The 22,569-nt window shown below is 40.0% G+C and overlaps 1 protein-coding gene across 1 annotated transcript; it reads left to right on the plus strand.

Moving 5' to 3' along the window:
* The first annotated feature begins 78 nt into the window (after positions 1 to 78).
* CFAP57 (cilia and flagella associated protein 57) lies at positions 79 to 22,111 on the plus strand. Its single transcript, XM_041483175.1, has 22 exons — positions 79 to 235; positions 315 to 631; positions 1,935 to 2,218; positions 2,349 to 2,553; positions 3,506 to 3,658; positions 4,693 to 4,832; positions 5,501 to 5,666; positions 6,056 to 6,169; positions 6,649 to 6,861; positions 7,156 to 7,329; positions 8,560 to 8,721; positions 9,150 to 9,305; positions 11,295 to 11,388; positions 12,026 to 12,216; positions 12,630 to 12,803; positions 13,905 to 14,063; positions 14,470 to 14,613; positions 15,699 to 15,815; positions 16,871 to 17,005; positions 17,089 to 17,232; positions 21,021 to 21,147; positions 21,433 to 22,111. The coding sequence occupies exons 1-22, from the start codon at positions 79 to 81 to the stop codon at positions 21,609 to 21,611; spliced, it is 3,705 nt and encodes a 1,234-aa protein (XP_041339109.1). The 3' UTR covers positions 21,612 to 22,111.
* The last annotated feature ends 458 nt before the right edge of the window (positions 22,112 to 22,569 follow it).

A 22,569-nucleotide genomic window follows, 5' to 3' on the forward strand; every position in this document is an offset into this window, starting at 1 on the left:
ACCGCTTCCGGCCGCGTGCGCCGCCGCTTCCGGGGCCGCCGGGGCCGCGGTCGCCACGGCGACGGCGGCAGCGGCAGCATGGCGGCGGCGGCCGTGCTGCCCGTGGCCGTGTTCGGCTGCCGGCCGCGGGTGGCCGGCGGTGTCTGCTTCCTGGAGGAGCAGGTGGTGCTGCACGCCGCGGGGTCGGGCTGCCTGCGGCTGCACCTCGAGCACAAGTGGCACAACTTCATCCCAGGTGGCACCGACCCCGCTCCCGACCCTAACCCCGGTCCCGTTCCCGACTCCGGCCCGCCTGACCGCTCTGCTCCCCGCAGGCACGGAGAAGAGCCGGGGCGTGCAGGCGCTGGCCGTCAGCCCCGACCGGCGGTTCCTGGCGGTGTCGGAGGCGGCGGGGGAGCAGCCGGTGCTGGCGGTCTATGAGCTGACGGCGGAGCGGGCGCGGCGCCGCAAGGTGCTGGCCGCCGACGGGCTGCCGGCGCGGCAGACGGTGTCCCTGGCCTTCTCCCCCGACAGCCGGTTCCTGGCGGCCGCCACGGCGCCCCCCGAGGGGCACCTCACCTGCTGGCTCTGGGAGAAGCAGCAGCTGGCGGCGGCCGTCCGCGTCCAGGCCGCGGGCGACGGCCCCTGCCAGGTAAGGGCTCCAGCTCCGCCTGCTTCCAGAGCTCCCAAAGCCGAGCTGTGCCAGCGTCCCTGCCGCTCATTGTTAGCGCTCCCGTTCGCAGATGACTGGTTCTTCGGGAGCATACTTCACTTTTCAGAAAGCTGGATAAAACGATCAAACTTTAGTTCAGCAAGTCGCAGGTGCGAGGTGGGCCATACGTTCATCCTTCAGGACATGTGCACAGTGCGTTTTCCCGTGGCCACATGGCTTTTTATCCACGGCAAGAGAGGAGAGGGCTCCACACTGTAGATTTCATAGTTTCTCTGACCTTTCTTGACATCTGCTGTTGGCCTCCCTCAGCAATAGGACCCTAGGCTAAATAAAGTTTTGCACTGACCCATAATAGGCATTCTCATGTCTGTATCTGTTGTATCACATGAGATTACCTTACATCACATGAGATCTGTGTTACAGGGCCAGTACAACAGGCCAGTGGGTGTGCAATGTGTCCCTTGTGTCCCTGCAAAAGCACTCACTAAATAGATGGGCTGTGCTCAGTAGTTGTAACACACTTGGAAGCTCTCAGTGCACCTTCTCCTTCCTGCAGTCTTCTGTGTTCAGAGCAGAGGAGAAGAGTGGCTAGGAGCAGGCTGATGGCACACAAATGACTTCTGCATCCAGCTTTGGGTGCTCCTTTTTAGATTCTTTCACGTAAGGAGATCTGATCCTTTCAGTCCATGTGTTGGTTGAACTCCAGCTGCCATTTTTTCTGGGGTACAGCTACAAGCAGAGGTTGGCTGAACTACTGAATTAATGAGCTCAATTCCTAAAGAGAGAGGAGTGTAAAGACTCTGGCTGTGTAAAGTCCCATAAAGCACAAAAAATTACTTCAAACTACCCTTCCTATCCTTCATGTTGAGTATTGAGATGGCTATTCCATCATTTTCACAAATAAACAACCTAATTATGTGAATTCACGTACATACTGTTACCTTGAAACGCAGGAATGCAGAACTTACTCCTGGCCTTTTGATGACAAATGGTCCTCATTTTTCAGGAAGCTTGCTACTTGAAAAATTTGTTAGTCAGTAGTAAAGAGGTATTTTGGCCTTACTTTTGTAATTCAATTTTAATAGACACACTTTTGAAAGGGGGAAAACTGCAGTATGTAGTTATGGTGGCTAATTCTTACTCTCTTTGGTATTCCTGTATGGTTCTATGAACCATCTTCCCTTGTTTGTTTTCCTATACCTGGTATAGAAAGTCTTCAGAACAGGAATAATATTTGTGAACATATTTGAAAAAAATACTTCCTCTCTTTTTTGTTCCATAGGTGAGCTTTAATCCTCAAGACAATACCCAGGTTTGTATCACTGGAAATGGCTTTTTTAAACTTTTCAAGTACAGTGAAGGATATTTAAAGCAGATGAATTTACAAAGGGGAGAGCCAGAAAACTACTTGTGCCATGCCTGGCTGTCCGAGGAGGAAGTTATATGTGGCACTGACACAGGCAAACTTAGCTTGTTTGAAACTGGAGAGCTGCACTGGGAGAAAAGTTTGGAGTACAGAAAACCACCCAGGAAACCAGAAGAAGAAACAACAAAAGAATATGAGAGGTAAATCTGTTCAATGTTAATAGTAATAGTTCCATGCTTTTGCAGGCAGATTAGTTCCTTCCTTCCCATCCAGTTTATGTTGTCAGTTGCTGCTTAGCATTTTTTAATACGTGCTTCTTTTTTTTTTAAGTCTTTATGCATTTCCTAATTACATTTCTGTTGTTTCTAGTGGAGTAGCCTTTGAAGATAATGGTTCACAACAGCATTCTTTGCCTCAAATATCTGCAGTTGCAGCATATTCCAAAGGCTTTGCATGTTCACCTAGCCCAGGAGTTGTTCTTCTGTTTGAGAAGACCAGTGAAAAGGAGGTCTACGAGGAGAGACAAGAAGTCTGGGTAAGGAGGGAAAAAGCTTCTGTAAGCAATTATGCAGCAGAGCCCTGTCTAGAGAACTGTGAGTGTTTCTGATTCAGTTATTAATAATAATTTTTAGCACACTGCTAAACTGCATTGTAAGGATTAGCTAACTGTCCTGGTGATGTCAAAGGGAGTTGCCAAAGGTCACACTCATAGTCAGTGCCTGATGACGTTCTGCAAGGTAGTTCTGTATGTTTCCTTCCCACATATAAAATGTGCTTTGAGGCTGCTAAACTTCAGGAAACCTTTAAGAAACTTTTACTTGTGGAGACTTTTAGGACTAAGAGATAGTTTACATCAGTTTTAAAGAACTTGGCTGCTTGTTTTTTTCCAAGGAGAAGCTTTTCTCCCCTCAGGTATTTATTAGAGCTGTCATGAGACCTATGCATTCTTAAATAATCCTTCTAACTGTTCTATAGCAAACTGTATGCATTGACCTACTGAAATCTCTGGATAAGAACATTTAACTCTAATGAACTGGTCAAGACTTCATACTCTCATTCTAAAAGGTCAGATCTCCCCTGTGCATGAGATCCTGCAATAAGACTTATCTACCTTAATGATACATTACAAAGAACTGTTATTCTAATCACAACTTTTAGGCAGTTTTCATTCTGATGCTTGCTAGTTTTTTTTCTTCATGTTTTTCTACAACCATTTTAATTTTTGTTTAGTGCAGTACTTCATATTACTGCTAAAATGTTCCCTGATACTTCATTTCAGCTGTGATGTTATTAATACCATTAGGTTGTCCTCCTGTCCTCTACTCCATGCCTTGCAGTAGTTACGTGCTATTAAATATCCAAGCTCTCTTGCTGATATTATGTATGTGCTTATTAGAGGAGCATTACAACAAAAGTTTGTGTGTGTGCATGCCTACTACCAAAACATGGAAACCTGGCACACCCCACAGGATGCCTTTCTTGTGCAGCTGCCTCAGGACCTGTTCAGCACTGACCCAAAAAAGTCAAGCAGACAGGACATTACATGTATATGCTTCAGCCCCTCTGAGGAAATGATGGTCGTTAGCACAAATAAAAATCAGCTCTACTTGTTTACTATGTTCTCCACCAAACTTGTAAGGGTAAGTGCAGGTCAGTCTCATTGCACAGCTTTCATGTCCAGTATTGTAATGATACATGCTAGCCAGTGTTGTTTTCTGTGATGCATTCTCATTAAATCCTTCAAATGAACCCTTAAAGCTCAACATCTGAAGTGCTTGGTCTGCTTCTCTGAGGGCAGTATTTCTATAGCCCCTTGCTCAAGCCTCCCTCCCTGCAAATCACTGATGCTTTTCAGCAGGATAGAGAACACTTAAGACCATTAAAGGGTGCCTGTTACTGCTGAACCACTTCACTAAGGCTTTGACTGAGATATCCTCAATGTAGCTCTGTGGCTCATGCTCCACTGTAATATGCAGAAACTTTATTGCAATGATAAAGCTGGAACAGCCATGGGAATCTCCTTCTACTCTAAAATGATAGTTGGTGAAGTCTTAGCTAGAAGTGAAACATGTCTGTGAAACACAAACATAATGAAAAACCTTCCCTACTCTGCAGGAATAAAATAATACAAAGATAAGTGAAAAATGTATTATCATTAAATAGACTTTTATGGAATTGAGTACCTAACCTGTGTAAAGGCATACAGAAAGATCTTTACAGGAAGAGGGGTTGTAGTTAGGCGTTCTGTTTCCACATGCAGCCTAACATTTTTTTGGTGCTTCACTTCCAGCATGTGGTAGCTAGACATCCTAGTGAAGTTTTCTATCACTCAGCACTAGACTTTTTTTTTAAGTATCTGCCTGACCAGAAGGTATTAACTGAATTCTTGCAGGTCCAGTTTTATTTATTTATCTAACTTGCCTTTTTTATATACATGCAATTATGTTCTGCTCTCACTGCTCTGCCCTGCATCACTTTTCTTGATTATTAATTATAAACTAGCATTGTTAGGCTTTTAGGATTGTTTTGTTCAGACCAGGGCAGTGAAAGGATTAAGTGGTTCCCTCAAATCTATTCTACAACTGTATGCAAAGACCCATGATAGATTTTTTTATCTGCCTTACTGCTTGCAATGAAATATTTGTGATTTCTTAATGTTCTCATTCCTTCTCAGGAGAAGATATCTTATTTTGCATATATGAATTTCCCATTGCATTCTAATTCAATCACTGGTCTGGACATGTGTATTTGGAAACCCATCCTTGCTACGTGTTCCCTGGATAGATCTGTCCGCATCTGGAATTACAAGACAAAGTAAAGAGTTGTTTGTATTTGTTATTACCTCTTGCTTTTTGTATCTTGTATTTAGGAGGCAACAGCAGCAATCTCATATGAATGAGAGTGTTGTTCTGGTAAAATTTTTGTGTGGTGTGGGATGTAAATGGTATTACTGACATGATTTGGGGAGTGTGAATATGCAGTGCCTTTAAAACTGGTGCCAAAATAATACAAAGCCTTTTCTATTAAGATATTTTCATGTCAGACTTCCTGTGTTTTGGAAAAAACTCTTTCATTCAGCTTTGTCTTAAGATACTGTTGCCCCATATCCTGCTTCTTAGGCATAGATCTTAAGCAAAACGACTCCAGCTCTTGAGATTCCCTGGAGGGCAAAACAAATCTCAAGAGGTGCTTGTGTAGGATTGCAATCAGCAATTCATTTACCTTCTTCACCATATTACAGTACACAAGGATTTGCTCTTGCACTATCCACACCTTCTCTGTGAACCAGAAAGTCAGATTTGCTGTTGTTTCCTGTAACATCTCTGTGATCACTAATTAACTGCGTAACAACACACTTCCTCAAGGACAAGGCAGAGTCAGATTTTAGCTGCAGGCGTCCTTGCTGGGCCAGATAATATCCTGTCAAGTGTGCAATGGGGAGTTTGTCCTGTTCCATACTGCTCAGTGGTTTTCTCTTTCAGCACTTTGGAGCTGTGTAAGGAATATCAGGAGGAAGCATACACAGTATCACTTCATCCCACTGGCCTTTTCTGTTTGGTTGGGTTTTCTGACAAACTACGATTTATAAGTGTCTTGTATGAGGACATGCACGTTTTCAAGGAGTTTGCTGTGAAAAAGTGTAGAGAGGTAAGGAGTGGTGCAAAAACGAAATTGGGGGACAGAGTGCTGTAGAACATGACAGAAAATAAAAACTTCTCCAATACATCCTAGTACTATATATGATGTCCTATATCAAATCTTAGAGAAATTGTTTCTGACTATTGGAGAACAGGCCCAGAGGCTGATGTGGGAGTGTGGATCTGGGAAGCAGCAGAAGGGATAATTTGCTCAGAAATACTCCAGAACTGAATTTTACAGGGGAAAGCATTGATTAAGAAAACTATAAGTGGCTAATTAAGTAATGGAGTTTTCTTTTCATGCAAGAATTTGATATTAAAGGATGTAATTGAAATTCAATGCATGAATGTTCTTATCCATTCCATCTGCAGTAATGGGTGGTTATGTTCTTTTTGTAGTGCTCATTCAGTAATGGAGGCCATCTTTTTGCTGTAGTTAATGGAAATGTGATTCAAATTTATTCCAGCATCACCTTTGAGAATGTTACTAATCTGAAAGGACATACTGGGAAGGTTAGTAAACAAATCTTACACAGTACAACTTATTCATATATTAACTAGTTGATAATGTGCATTTTGAAGAGATAAAGTACAATTTTGGATCTTGAGATGGCCCCAACATTGGTCAGAAGGCAAAATGTTCATGCACTAGATACACCTGAAAAGTCTGCCCTTAAATTGGAAGTGAATGGTTGGCAGTTGGCTGAACAGAGTAAAATATCCCAGTAATATATTACAAAAATAAAATCTACTACTCCATATTGAAATGAACTTTTTCCTGATAGTGTGTTCATAAAGTAGTTCTTACTAGTTTTGCTTTTTTCTAATGCTAAAATAGAATTGGTTGAGAAACATCTAGAGGCTTTTCAGTAAAACTTTGAAGTATGATTCTGAAGAGTATGATTCTGTCATGGCTTTAGCAGTACAATGACTCCATGTTGTATGTCTATAATATACACATCAAGATCCTTGGTGTGTTTTGCTTTTGCCAGGTACATGCAATTAAATGGAGTGCAGATGACACCAAACTTGTCTCCTGTGACACACATGGTGCTGTGTATGAGTGGAATTTGTTGACAGGGAAAAAGGAGTCAGAGTGTGTGCTCAAGACCTGCATCTACAGCAGCATTTCCCTGACTTATGATGCCAAAATTATCTTTGCTGTTGGATCTGACCAAACTCTCAAAGAAATTTCAGAGTCTTCGGTGAGCTAACAAACACTCCTGGATTTTGCTACATTCTCTGGGGAGGGTACTGCTGCTTTGCTTTCATCCATTTGGCAAATAGGAACCGGTCTGGTTTTGAAAGCTGTGATATTTACTGACACTTTTGTGTTTTTATGTGTTTTACAATGAAACCAGAGATTCTGTTGTAGTTTTATATGTTTGTAATTTTACTTGCATTTACCTAGAAATCTTCTAATCCAGCTAACAAACTAACTTGGCAATATCACTGTAATCCGAGGCTTGTGTGGTGGTTTGTGCTGTTGGTTTCTGTAGATCCAGCACGAGGTGCCTGCCCATGACGTTGTTTATACGACTGTTGCTGTCTCTCGTTCCGGGCACCTGGTATTTGTTGGTACCTCCCTGGGGACAGTTCGAGCTATGAAGTACCCATTAACTCTGAAGAAGGATTTCAGCGAGTACCAGGCCCATGCAGGTGCTGTTACAAAGGTAGCACAGAGTTCTTTCTTTTCCCTCTGGTGCCAGCTGCACACAGCTCCTTTAGGGCTGATCTTCCTTCTCAAGTCCTATGTTAAAATTAAGCCTGAGTCTGCACATGGAGAATGAATATCGCAGCATTCATAGGAGTCCTGTCTCTAGATATGTCAGGGATTAAGCTGTTCACTAAAAAGTGGCTTGCACCAGATGACAAAACATGGCATATTGGTTGGAGAACTTTGATACAGCTCCTTCTGGAAAGAGGAAGGTAATTTTGTCATAGAATCTTTTAGGTTGGAAAAGAGCTTTAAGGTCATCAAGTGCAACTGTTAACCCAGCACTGCCAAGTCTACAGTAAACCATGTCCTCAAGCACCACATCTACACATCTCTTAAATATCTCCAGGGATGGTTTCTGTCCCACTTTCTCTTGTAGAAGGGCATCACATTCACCCATTTCCAGATGCCTGAGACTTCTTTAGGGAACCAGTAGTGCTGCCAAATGACTGAAAAGGCTCAGTGAGCACTTGTGCCAGCTCCCTCAGTGTGTTTTGGTAGGTCCCCATTCTCCAGGAAGCCCCATGTTCTGTGTTAAAACTGTTCTCTATTAAAACTGGTCACAGTTTTGGTGCTTTAAGTACCACTGTCAACTACAGCACCTTGACTTATCCTCGCACAGTCCAACATTAGAATATGAACTTCAATTACTATAACTTTACTTTCATCTTGTAAGCTGTATCAGCTCCCAGGTACTCTATGCCAGATCAGGCAGCCACAGGAGGTCTGGAGGAGGTGACAGCAGTTACTACTACATAGTTCTTGGTGAGCTTAGTTGTAGCTTCAAAAGAAAACATTTAGCCATCTGCTGCTCACACAACTTCTCAAAGAAAACCACTAGAGACCTTTGGAGTTGTCATATAAATTGCCTGTCTGTGCTATAATTGCCTAGAAGGTCTTTTCTGTTTCAGGTTTTAAAAATATTGCTATGGCTTTGAGACCAGAAGCAGATCCAGTATCTACACATATTCGCTCCCTTCCCTTTGTTGTTTCAACGAGAGCTGAACAGGAGTAGGAGACATAATCAAAATGTTGCTAGTGGGACTGTGTTATTCCTTCCACTGTTGACTTTCTAGGGTAGAAATAAAGAGAGTATGTGGGTGGGGAGAAAAATGTGGTGTAAAATAAAACTGTGTCTCCATTCTTCCATGTCTCATCTATTATTTTGTTGTCTCTTCCTTCTAAGATGACAGTAACAAGTGACGACCAATTTCTACTGACTGCCTCAGAGGATGGCTGTGTATTTATCTGGAAAGTGTATGATAAAGAATGTGGGGCAGTGAAAGAAGAGCAGGAGCTTGAGTATGCTGAGGAAGTGTTGATCATGAGATCAGATATAGATGAGAAGGTAGGAGGAGCAACTTGTGAACAAAAACCATAGGATTTCTCTGAATTGCACTTGCATAATGCTTATTACCAGCCAGTCCTATATGGCTTTGGTCAAAGAGGTTACAGCAAGTTGCTGCAGTGGCTTGTCAATATGCAAACAGCATTGTGCAAACAGTGAGTGTGTATTAGATTTTTCTCTAATACTTTCCCCAATCTTTGAAAGCACTTCTAATAGAGTGGAGAAGTCAGAAGATGCATTTCCATCAACCATCTTCTAAGACAGCAAAGGAACTATACTTCTAGAACTTCTTGGTCGTCTGTCTGAAGATTCTCTGTAAAGGCTGTTGTTCATAAATATGTGCATGTAAATAAAACATCCTTTACAAGCTGTTGCTAATGGCAAATATTCTCTCTCTTAAAACTGTTTTCTCATCCATGTCCTAACAGAGTCGGGCAATACTAGACCTGCAGATTTGTGTGAGAGATCTACAGACAGAAAGTGACTACGAGCTCCGTCTCAAGGACATGTACTGTGAAGGAAAAATAAAAGCATTGGAAGAGACTTTCACTCAGGAAATAGACTCCCTTAAAACTAAACACCAGGTATGATTCTTCTTGCAGAACCAAATGCTAAGAAATCTTTCACTGAAGAGTTGAATTCAAGCTTGCATTACATATGTAGGAATGCCATACAGAATCTGAAATCATTCCTTTCCAGTTTAAGACATTCTTGATATTTATAAAGCATGAAACTACCTTTGAGTCAAGTATCTTATAGGTACAAGGGGATGCAAGAGTTCTCCTAGGCAGCTTGTGAGTATTTTTACATAAAACCAGCACAATAAATACTGCCTGAGCCCGAGGATCAGTAGTAGAAATGGGACTGTGCCTTAAAAGCTCCTTTCCATGTAAGGCTGCAGCTGCTGCAGGATCTAACAATTATTCTCCTCAATGCTGCCTTCTTTATGTCCTGTCTGCTTAGATTTTAAGAGCATCTGCTGAGGTTTCTTGTATTTTTTTTAAATAAAAGTAAAATATATTCCCTGCATGTCTTCTGTTTGTGTGCTTATTGATTTCTTTGTGGTCATGAAGCAGGGCTCCCCTGAAAAGCAAAGACTATGATAATTCTTCCCAGTGTCCTATTGTCTGTGTCTGATAATGCTATTCTGTCCATCTCTCTGGTGCACACACTGGATTTCTGACCTGTAATTTGTTATATTTCTGGACTTCTTTTAGATGTAGAAGGCAAGGGATCCAGTAGTAATTTCTCTAGCAGTAAAACAACTCAAAGTAAGGGATTATATATCACATGATTCAATCCTGTCAACTTCAAGCAGTATTTCTCTTGGACTCCACATAAAGGAGTTCAGTATGAAAGCTTGCCAAGTGACTTATTAGTTGCAGTATTTTACAGGTTTGTAATTTTCAAGTGCTCTCTTTATATCTCTTTTGTCTTTTGGCCCTACAATTGTTCCAGCAGATTTTTGACATTCATTTTTTGAGGAGGTTTGATTATTCATTTTAATGTTTTCTTCAAGTATTTTTTCAGGTTCTTTGGCTTGTCTCATTGTGGGGTTTTTCTGTCTAAATAACCTGAGTTTTAACCTTTCTATTTTTCCTCTCTTTTGTAGAACATAACCTTGTACAAGAAAACCATTTAAATTATTGTGGATTCCTCTACCTCTGTTTTATCTCTGCTGGGTTTTTTTCTGGTATTCTTTGGGTCTTTGATAAGTAGTGCTTGGCTATATATTTATAATAATCTCAGCTACACTGAAAATTCTTTAGACTTGTTGATTATAGGCTTGCAAATAAATGCCTTTGAAGGTGAATATAATTCTCTAGGCAGGCAAGTTGTACTTCCTGTCCAAGTATCAGTACATGTTAAGATTAAACTCAATGACAGCTTTAGACTGAAAGGGCTAAACTTTATAGTTGTATCCATCAGACAAATGAAATATTTTTGTTTATGAAAGACCATGCAGTTGTTGTGAGAAGAAGGTGAGAATATTGTAACTAAGGTACAATTCCTAGCATCTCTGAGAAATTTCTCAGCTGTTTTCCCGCTCCAGTTCTTTGTGCTTTTTTAGAAGATTAAGTCATTTACAGTGGCAGGCTGACATTTCAAGTGAATGGCATTTAAAATTCACTCTTGCTTAGGTTTATGTCATAGCATGCAAATGTCAGCATTTTAGGGCCTCAAAGTTGCTTCAAGTGAAACAGGAAGCAGCTTGAACTTTAATATCTGGACAATAATTTATGGAACTGCAAATTCTCCTCACACAGGCATACACAAAGGAGTGGAGGCTTTTGTAGCTCACAAAATTTTCTTTTGAGATTAGGATCAGTACTTTGTGTTATATGAACACTGTTTCCTGATTTTCCTTAGCTTTCCTTAGCTTAACTTGTCAAAATAAACTAATACGTGGGAAAGCTTGTTTTAGTGACACATGGCATCTCAGTTTTGATGAGAGATTTCAAACATATTTCTGTTTTGTATATATTCCTCACCAGGGCCAAGAGCGCAAACAATTTGGACATTGCTTTGTATAGTTTCAAATTAAAATGTATTTTTCTTATTTTTTATCCCAGATTTTACAGGAAGAGAAAGAAAAACAGAAGCTACAACATGAGATTCAACTGTCTGAGCTGCTGGATAAACAGGCCAAGGAGGTGCAACAGCTAGGTTAGACTATAACAAATGTTTGTAACTAGAAACTGGGGGAAATGCTGTATCGGTAGCAAGGGACAGGGAGGGATTATTGGTGCAGAGATATAAGGAAAAATGGATGTATGTCATGTAGGTATTTGGTGCAGACCAAATGGTTGTCTAAACTGCACCATACACGTGCCCATGATGAGAACATGCACATGGGCCCTGTATCTTAGAGGTTTGGTTCTTGACATTAGTAATTTTTTCATTTATTTTATGCACAGCTCACTGTGCAAGAGCAGTGCAGTCATTCAATTCAGCAAGGAGGTGCACACAGCCTGGAAATACCCGGACTCCAGATTTGTAATCAAGATGAAAATACTGTAAATTAGTACCAAGGAGTCCCCCCATAAATGACTCCATTGCCTACTCATACTTTGTAGCATTTGAGCTCAGACAGCTCTGCCATGGTTCTCATCCCAAAGATGGCTACAAAGGCTAAAGCCCCTGTATATCTGATGAAGAAAATTATTAAATACTTCTACTTGTAATTTATTGCAACCAGCTGCCAAAAAGACAGTAAATAATAAGGCAGTGATAGCTACAGAAGGACAGGATTCACTCTTCTTTTCTATTAGTTTTATCCATTCCATATGTTTCCTGTTAACAGAATCTGACAGTAGTCAGAAACTCTCAATGGAAAATGAGAAATACCAGGAGCTTCAGGTGAAATCCCAGAAGATGGAGGAGGAATACGAGAAACAATTGCACAATTTGGAGGAAAGCAAAATCAAGGCTCTGGCAGAGCTAAAAGAACTTTATGAGAAAAAACTTAAACATAAATCTGTTCTGCTGGAAGAGGTAGGAAGCTTGATTTGCACACAGCCTGAAACAGCAATTTTAATTTCATCAGAAACAGCAATTTTAAAAGATTCTAAGTGATACTGGTTTTTGATTTCTGCAGCCAGAAGAAGTTTGCTGATGTTAGTATTTGGGCCAGATTCCTAACCTGAAGCTTTCAAGACTTAAGAATTATTAAATTAAAAAAAAAACCAAACAAACAAAAAAAGAACCAACCCTCAATGTATATGCTATCAGTTTCTAAAGTTACTTTAATCCACTAAAAAGTTATCTTAGATGATATTGCTGCAATTGAATATTCCACTAAACATAGATTCTCCCAGGAGAAACACAGTTACAAATAACCTTTTATTTCTCTCCTTTATTGGTCTCTTACACTTGCCTTCTCTAATGTTTATTTTCCTTAACTGCAGGCAAAAGAGAATATGAGGAAGCAGATTGAAGCACATCAAGAAATGGAAAAACAAATTTATGAAGATGGAGATAAAGAAATCTTAGAACTCAAAGACAAGTACGAGAAACAGCTCTTGGAGGAAAAGGAGTCCAACATACAACTGAAAGGAGAAATAGGAGTCATGAATAAAAGGGTATCTTTTATTCTGTGCTAGTATCAGACCTGTACAAGAAGACCTATAACTGAGGATTGAATGTGATTAATGGCATGTCAGTTTTGTCCATTAATCTAGTCTGCAACTATGTGGCATTTCATATGAGCATAACAGCCCATTCTTAGGTTAGTTTGAATGTTTAGAGTATTTGGGCAGAAGAAGAAGCTGTCTGCTGATTGTATTGCTGATATGATTAGAGATAGATTATAAAGGAGGTATGTTTTATTAGTACAGTTTCTCTGATCTACATAGTTTTGAACTATAAATAATATTGTTCATCCTATGACAGGAAAGAAATTAACTTTTAATTTTTCTATCATTGAATACTTTGCTTTATTACTAAAATACTTTTACTGCTTCATTCGATGCAATAATCCCTGTGTTTTTGTTTGCATCATCATTTTTTATTGGCTTTACTGGGATTTTTAAGGAGACATAAAATATTTTACCTCTTTTATTGTCTGGGTATTACATTTGCCTAAGGATGTTAGAGAGACATTTTTTCTTCTTCGTTTTGTTCAGTATCTATCTGGAGACAGAAAGGTTCTTTTCATACCCTCTACTATCATGGTACTGTCTTTTTAGTTTGTCTTTTAGACCTCAGGGATTTCTTCATATGTCCTTACAATTTGTCCTATGCCATTCATCGGTTCCAACTTTCTTGGTTTTCCAGATCTTAGTACTGAGGCAGGGATTTTGAGAGTACCCAAGAGCTATGAACTGGGCACCCTTCCAGTCTTCCATCTTTAGAGATGTATTGCCTTCACCTTATAAGAATATTCCATGGATTGGGTGTTAGCTGCAGCTGAGGCTTAGGTATAATATCCATACCCTTCTTGCTGCTGGATGCAATTTCCTTCCTTCCTTCTAGTGCAGCAGGTATTCTTGTCAGAATATACAGAAAAAGCAAGAATGGATATTCAATCCCCTTTGATTTAGAGGCATTTAACTGATCTTTCATCATATATTAATGTGATATCCTTTATCCCACACTGTCTACAAGGTACCCTACAGAATAGGAGGACCAAGCTGTGCACAGCTTTTGGAGACTGGTAAGTTCTTACTAGTTTGCCTCTCTAGTTGAACAGCCTACAGAAAGAGCTCAAGGACCGAAACAGGGATATTGAGGAAATGAGACTGGAACAGCAGAAGCTGCAAGACATCATTAAATCACTGGAAAAGGACATCTTGGCACTAAAGACAGATGTTAAAGAGAGAACTGAAACTATCCTAGAGAAGGTGAGAAAGTGAACAATTGGATGAGGTCAAAATCACCTCCCTTAATTAAACAGAGATATTTATTTTAATAGTATTTGTTGTGATAATATCACATGACCTGAAACTCAGTTTCAACTTAAGGAATTTGTGATCTCCAGTTTGGGATTTTGGTTTTTAGTTGACATTCTAAGCTTTTCTTGGGGAGCTCAAGTTCAGGATGTTGACTTTCTCATCCCCAGTTCTGGGATCTGTAGATGGTTCAGCATTATTTGCCCCTTCCCATCTAACCTGTAGATTTGCAACTGGAGTTCAATCTTCCACAAGATCTGTCACTACTGGTTTTGTCTCTTCCATATTTGTGTCTTGTCCTAAGGATCTGTGTGAGAGTGCTGGGTCTGATTCAGATCTCTGTACCCATTTCTTCCAGGAGAAGCATGTATATGATCTAAAAACGAAAAATCAGGAACTGCAAAATTTCAAGTTTGTACTGAATTACAGAATAGAGGATTTTAAGAAGCAAATAGAGTCACGTGAAAATGATATTGAGACAATGAAGAAACAGATCAGTGAGGTGAGTAACACTCCTATTTGGCCTCTGCTACTAAGCCCACTGTCTAAATACAAACATGACCCAAACAGTTAATGAAAGATTCCACCCTGGTTGTTCTTTGACTTCTTTCAAGGATACATAGCACTGATTCAATATCTGTGCAGCTAATAAAAATATCTGTAGACAATAGCTAATTAATTTTCTATCACATGCTACCAGTGATCCACATAGTTATTTAAGTTCCTGTATGTAATTCTAAATTTTGCTTAAAAATAGATCTTATCCTTATGTGTTTACCCTTCATGTGCCCTATAGCATTTGCAAGACACTGCTTTTACTGATCTGGCAGAAAAGAGTAAATTTCTTCTCTCAAAAATGTTGAAGATTTATGCAAACATAACTCTGCTAGGGGTTAGGTACATGGACAAATTATATTCATCAGTTGATGCATGGGAAATTTAAACATATTCATACTTAGCATGCAGCAAATTCATTGAGGGAACTTATTTATGATAGAAGCTTGATCCCTGCACAGATGTATCCTTAGCTCAACCAAACTAGGACTATGGTGACATAGTCTTTTAAATAAAATGCAAACTAATCAACAATTTGTAGGTACTTCAGACTAGCAAGATGAAAACCCTGTTGTCTTTTCTGGTCATAAATAAATGCTGTAGTACCGTTATTGTTTTTTTCCTGTGTGTTCTGCATATGTACCCACAGTTTTTAATCCATTTGTTTCTTCTCAGTATCAGGGTCTAGTTATTGTTGCCCTTACTCTTTCCAGTACTGACTGTCCATTTCCCCCTCATCCATTTTTATTCAGATGGAACGGTAGAGCTCCCGTTCAGCTCAAGGAATTTAAGAGGCATCACATAATTTAAATTAATGTGACTCAACAGGGAGTTGCACATTCATTTGTGTGGTTTCTGTATATTCTGACAGAGGGCAGTGTTGTTACAAAATTGACACTTCTGCTGTTGTCATTCAGCCTGAAGGGGGACCTATTCCCTCAAGTCTGTATTTCCATCCTCTGGTTTTCCTGTTATGTGTTATTTTTTCACGTCTCCTCTTAGCCCTGATTTCCTCCTCCCGCTTCCTTTCAGATGGAGGCGGAGCTGGAAAAATTCCGCAAGGAGAGCGTAGAGCTGAAGCTGAACATCGCACAACTGCAACAGAAACAGAAGGCAACTGCTGGTGAAGTGCACAAAGAGATGGAAAAGGTATGGGGTACCCCCACCATGCAGGTCCTACAGAATGACACTGCTGGGGACAGAACACTGGTGAAACGTTAATCTAAGCAAACAGCTACTTCAGGGGTGCTGTGTCCAAGGACCAGGAGAGTCTCTGGTCAGTGGGGACAAAGACACAAAACTTCCAAGCCTACAACCAGCTTAGAGCGTTCATATTTTTAAAAAAATCCAGTTATTTATGAGTCAACACATATTGTCCTGAGTTTAAGAGAACAGTGAGGTAAATGCTGAACTATTTGTTCCTGCCCAAGTCTGAAATCTGGGGACACTTGGCCTAAACAGGAGCAGCATGTAGGATGCCACCTAGGCATTAGTAGGATGACAGAAAGGAAGGTCTCATTAATGGAGGAGTCAAGGACCCCTTGTTTGACAGTGTGTCAGACATGAGGGAGGAAAAGGGACTGCAGGTGAAGGTGGAGGAGCTTAGCAAGCAGTGCATGGGTGAGGAAACAGGTAGGGAGGCCTGGCAGAAACCAAGAGAGAATGAGAAGGTGGTCTTGATGTGAAATCAGCAAGCTGTGCATATGCCTGATATGTTTTGTCCCTTGCCTTCTCTCCTTAATTGTTGGTGTGTTGTTTCTAAATAAGAAGGTAGGGCAGCATTTGGACAATGCTCTCAGGCACATGATGTGGCTTCTGGGGATGTCCTGTGCAGGGCTGAGTTGGACTCAATGATCCTGGTGGGTCTGTTCCAACTCAGCATACTCTGTGATTCTGTGTTTGGGAAAGGACAGTGGGCAATAGCATAATGAGCCACTGTTTTTCAGTTGTCATCTTTGCAGGTTGTCACTGGTATTACCTAATAAAAGTATCTTGGCTTATTATTAAAAAATCTATCCTAAAATCTACCACTACTGTTCAATATAATGCTCACATTCCCAGTGAGTTGTTAAATAATTCTTTTTTTTAATCAAGTGGAAGAAAGTATATGAGAGTCTCCACCAGTTCCACTAGACTTTCTAGAAAATTGCACAATGGGGTGTTCTGATGAACCAAATAAGAATGTGACTACATCATTCTTGCAGAGGCAAAATATGGAAACCCTCATCAAACGATTTAAGGCAGATCTTCATAATTGTGTGAGATTCATTAACGATTCCAAAAAAATGAAAGATGGTATCCGTGAACTCTATGCCAAGTATGTGCATCAACCAGACATGGTGAGTCAGGACCTTTGCCTTCTCCTTGCCCATGGCTTTGTCTAGTAGTGTCATTACTGAGGCAACATGCTGTGCCCTCTCAGGTGGAGGCTCAAGCAGAAGATGCAGATTTGCAGCAGCAGTACAAGAAACAGCAAGAGTACAACGAGAGGAATTTGGCAGTTTTGAGGAAGAAGGCGATGAAGGATAAGGAAATGCACCACACTGCTTACATGCGCATCCTGCTTGTAATAAGCCTTTCCTTGTGGTGTGTGTGGAGTGGGAACAAAAGAAGTGGCTGCACAAGAGACTTAATTAACCTTTCTGTTATGGTTTCTTAGGACTTCAAAATAGTTTTGGTTTACTTTCTTGCCAGAAATTCCTACATTTTTCAAGTGCTTCCATTAACTTTTCTGAACAAAAAGAGCAAGATCTCGGAAGTCAGAAATTACTTTTTTTTATCTCCCACTCCCTAAAAGGAGATAGGGAACTTCTGTTGCATAGATGTAGATGTTTTAAAGGAAACTAATGTACCTATTTTTTATTTCAAACAGTATTTATAATTGCCATCATAGTCAATTTGCCCTTGTTTGGTTGTCAAGCTGTATCTGCTATGTAGTAATGTTTAGGAAGTAATTTTGGAGGAAGAAAAGGAAAAAAAACCCCTTCTTTGCCCACATAGTCCTGTGCCTACTGGTGTGAATTGAGAAGAACCGTCTGCTTTTCACATCCAAAATTTTCAAGGAAGTTCAGAAATACATGGGGAATATGTCTATTTGTACTAAGATCTCTTGCTCAGAATTCTTGTTACTTTACAAGTCAAAGTAAACTCGTGACTGCTGGGGTCAAAGATCCACTTTGTTTTTATCTGGAGTGGGAGGACCTAGAGCTCTACACCAGACATCCTAGGAGGACAGCTTTTCTAGTCTCTTCTTAACATGCTCTCCTTCTGCTCAGTCAGCATTTCCTTTTCCCCTCAGTAGCCCTTTCTACATTGTTACTTTATTATGCTTCCTCAGGATCATTAAATCTCATCCCCTCCTAAGTCATCTGTTGTTTGCTATTTATTCATAATTTGCTTCTTCAGGGCTAGACAGCAGCAATCTTCCCTGACACTATTTTAATTTTTTTTTAATTCTTTCTGTGAGATAGATGTTTCCTTTAGCACAAAAGGAGATGAGTTCAGAAAATAACCTGAAGAATTTCCTTAATGGAATAGGGTGACAGATGGTGTTCATAATGATAATACTTGATGTCTTGGATCAGTAAGCCTAAAATGAAATGATGATTAAAACCAAATTAATAAAACATCTGGAAGATGAAGATATCAAAGATTCTAACCAGCCTGGTTTCTTCAAAGAAAAAGCAGTTCTCTGAAGTCCAGTAGATTAATGAGATTTTATAACCAGCAGGAATTATCATGGCCTTCCAGTCTTTCACAGGGGCTTTTAAGACTAGTTTAGACAAACTTCTGTGAGGATTTGCTTTGAAAAAGCAAATGACATCCTGACAGTCTTCTAGCTCTGTCTTTCTATTATGCCTCAGTTGCAGTTACATTTTCAGAGCTATGCCCTCCTCTTTGAGAGATTATTCATAGGCACACTCCACTAGTGACTGCTGCAACAGATGATTAGAACTGACAAGATAATTTTAGTTATTCTTACCAGTTGACAAGTTGCCTGTTAATCAGCTATTAGTTTTTCCTCCAGTCTTCTGTATTTGTAATGGTTTCTTTGGATACATAAAAACAGAGACACTGAATAACACTGAACTAGTGCTGCTTAAACTGAAGTCCATATACCATGAAATTTTCTGTATGTCCTACCTATATGTCCTGTCTCTGACAGTCAGCACTGTAGGGACTTCCTAGACTGTAGATTGCATCCATATGACATGTAATTGTACCTGATGGCCTCATTATCCATGCATTTGATCAGTCCCTTTTCTGAAACAATTGGTTCTTTGCCACAACCTCCCGTGACAATGAGTTTTCCCATGAACATTTATTTTATATATCCATTCTGTGACGTTGCATTGCAATGCAAGCATTCTGTCAGAATGTAAATATTGAATTAAAGGCTAATCTCTCTGGAGAGAAGGCCTCTTTGGGAAAATATTATCAGTGTCAACCAACAGTCTTTTAGCATCAAGGAAACCAAACAAAACATTTCTACATAGCCCAGATTGCTTCACACAAGACACTCTGTATTATATTTTCTGATAGACCAAAAGCAAGGATTTAATTTGACACCAGCAGGTAATCACTTGGACTGAACATATATGAATGTGCCCATGACTAAAGTACACCTAAAGGCAAATGCTACGACCCAACCCTGAAAGCTGGTCAAAAGAAAATTACCCTGACTGATTATTGGAAGTTACCCTCTTCAAGTGTTCTTTCAGGATCAAGCTCTGGAAGAAATGCATAGAGTCAAATTTCATCTGTATTTAAAGGCTTACATTAGACAAGTCAGACTCAACAAAATATTACAGTTCCAGAGCTGCCTGAGAACACCAACTCCTGCTGCATTTATAGTCCAACATAAGCAACTCTTCTTGCCCAACAAGTTCAGATCTTAATGAATCCCACACTCTTCCTCCAGTCAGTGATTTTCAGCTGAGGAGAAACTAAAGCACAGCTGCTGTACTTGCCTAGTGTGAAGTCTAGATAATCTTGCTACACACATGCCCTGAGCTATTGCTGCCAACTTGAACTCCTTGAGTGCAGGCACATACTGAGAGGTGCAGTGAGCTTTGTACTTCACTTCTGACCAGACTGCAGTTGTGTGGTACCAGCACTTTTATAACTATACTGGAAGGAACTGAGTCGTATGCTTTGCACTATCTTTTGTGGCAACATAATTATCTCTATCAACCAAAATTATCATTAAAACAAAAGCAGAAAACAAGATTTGAAGACACCATATTCATGGAAAAATTTCATTCATCCTTGTTCTTATCTCCTGTTGTTTTAGTGGGTTCCCTACTGCTTGAGACTGATATTGTGAGGTACCCTAAACATGCCTTTTTGCCATCTATCTTTTTAAATATTGCCACCGTGTTCCAAAAGTTCTAAAAACCACACCACAGGTAGCTGAAATAGTTCCTATTCTTGGTTCAAGTATGATGTCAGCTGTTTAGCATTTGCCCTGTTGATGTGGTAAGGTATTTCACTGTCCTTATAAGAGGCAAATACACAATTCATTTCACTCTCTTGAATACAGAAAAGAAATATTTAGTTAATGGTGCTCCTGTTTCTAAATCATGAGCAGCAGTGTTATCATCCTTAAATAGTACTAACCCATACTGGTTTTGCCAAGTCTTTGAATCTGTTGCAGCAATGGGTAAATTACATTTACCTGCACTTTCACATCTCCTTCAGCAAGATGCTTCATGGTAGGCTACTAAAAAATTAGAGGATTGAACTTTTATGGGCTGAAAACAGATTAAGAAAAAAAAGAACAAAAGATGAATACATTGCTAACTTTTCCTTATAACAGCATGTTAGCAGTAGGTACCTCAAATCTCCACATGCGTGATATATTTCCTCACAATTTGGAAGGACTATGGGAAACTAATGTCAGAACTAATGAAGAGGGCTTTGAATAATTCCAAGGAGATAAAGATAATTTAAGTGAGCAAATACATAGTGACAAATGAAAAGCAAAATAATAGACACTGGAGGGAGAGATGGGAATTCTTCGCATAAATTCTGAATTAATTGGATCAATTTAGGAAGGCCCTGAGCTTCCCTTTGGAATTGGCAAGGAAGATGATACCTTGGAGTGCAGCTGCAGTCAGAAAAGCAAAACAAATATTGGCTTTTTGAGCTAACGTGGTTTGAATACTGTCTTGTTCTGAGTCACATCTACTGTGATCTTTCCTGAAATGTTGTGTACTCTCCTGATTGCCCAGCACCTTCTGCTTGTGATACTGATTCTTTACTTTCCAGTGTCTTTCTCAAAGATATGAAGATACATATTGCTCATCCAGATAGTACCTGTACCTTTCCTTATAGAGTATGTTGTTTTTGCAGGAAAATATGAGTCTGATTAAGGAAATTAATGACTTACGGCAAGAACTGAGGGTGGCCAATGTGCAGGTGCACGACCTCCAGTCTGCCCTGAGATTAAACAAGAGCAAAAAGGCAATTCAAGACACAGGTGAGTAGTTCTTGTATATTTTCCATATTGTCAGTACTCATGGCAGAAGCTCTTTTGATCCTAGGTGAACAATTCTAATTACTGTCTGTGTTTCATTCTAACTTGTCTACCTGGTGGTACCTGGTACATTTTAATGTTAACTGTAGAAACTGCTAAATCCTGCAGATTCTTACTATTTAGATCTCCTCCTTCAACCCTGAAAGATGCTTTCCTTTGTTCATGCCAAAGAACTGTATGAGCTGGACCTTTGTTACTGCAATATGTCTTCTCTATTTTATCTTCCAGCTCCCACCAGTGAACTTCCATCCAGCCCAGCTGTCCTGAGGTTGAATCCAGAGATGGAAAGTGAAAAAATCATAGAAATGCAGCAGCTAGAAATTCAATATCTGCGAGACCAAATCCAGGAGATGGGGAAAGCCCTGAACTGTCCAGGTTCAGTCTCCTTCAGTCAGAAATCTTCCTGACCTGAATCTGGGAAGAAGCCACAAGACACAGCAACACTGATGTAGTTCAAGGATGCCTTACGTTATTATATCCTCCTGGCAAGATCAGAAATGCAACAGCATAGAGTAGACTTACATCATCCTATACTCTTCCACTAGGAGCATTTATGAAACAATCAGTGCTCTGAACACTTCTACTTTCCTGAAATCTGCCCTTTTCATGAGACTTAGGAACCTAAAGAAAAAAAAATAAATTGATGTTAGTGTTAGACTAATCTTTGTGCCTTCATGCTAGGGACTCATCTTTCTCTTGAAAACTAATGTGTCCTAATTCAGAAGAGCTGGTCAAACTGTAAGCCTTTTCTGCTAGAATTCTAATTTGGTGTAACTGTGCTGCAAAATTCAACATCAGCCTTTTATTTTCCAATTTTAAATTGCCTATGTCCATACAAAGGACTGCTGCTCTTAAGACTGATGTCATTGCTATTCCAAGCAGGTATCCAGTCACAGATTAACAATCAATTACCTTGTGAGGACAACCTTTGACTCAAGCACAAACGAGCTAGAGCCCTTGGTAAAGCCTCTGCTTTCTGTCTAGAGATGTTTTGCCTCATCTGCCAAAAAAGGCAGCCCAGTTTCAAACTCCCAAAATCTGGAATAAAGTCCAAACTTTATGTCATAACTCCTATAACTTTAATAAACTCATTTTTGTTTGTCTTTTTTTCAACATCCACAATCCCTTTAGTTCAGTTTTTCAGTGAAATTTTCCTAATGAGTCACTCTGCAAAGTACTCATACACAGAAAAAAAAGGCAGGGAGTAATTTCTTTAATAATGAGGGGGGAAAAAAAACGTAAATTTTTCATCTTTTGTTGTCAGTGCATGACACACTGTGCCACTGAGGAATATTTCACATCTATCAGAAGTTTGAGCTACTGGTTGAACATGGAGCTGTATGGTATTACAACAGCCAGTATATT

The sequence above is a fragment of the Pyrgilauda ruficollis genome, unplaced genomic scaffold (genome assembly GCF_017590135.1).
Source record: "Pyrgilauda ruficollis isolate IOZ18807 unplaced genomic scaffold, ASM1759013v1 scaffold6, whole genome shotgun sequence".
Classification (NCBI taxonomy): Eukaryota; Metazoa; Chordata; class Aves; order Passeriformes; family Passeridae; genus Pyrgilauda; species Pyrgilauda ruficollis.

Excerpts from the sequence above, each read along its gene's own strand:
- CFAP57 (XM_041483175.1), top strand. The coding sequence starts at position 79 with ATGGCGGCGGCGGCCGTGCTGCCCGTGGCCGTGTTCGGCTGCCGGCCG. Across the intron at positions 236-314 it reads GTGGCACAACTTCATCCCAG|GCACGGAGAAGAGCCGGGGC; the intron begins GTGGCACCGACC and ends TGCTCCCCGCAG. Across the intron at positions 7,330-8,559 it reads ATGCAGGTGCTGTTACAAAG|ATGACAGTAACAAGTGACGA; the intron begins GTAGCACAGAGT and ends CTTCCTTCTAAG.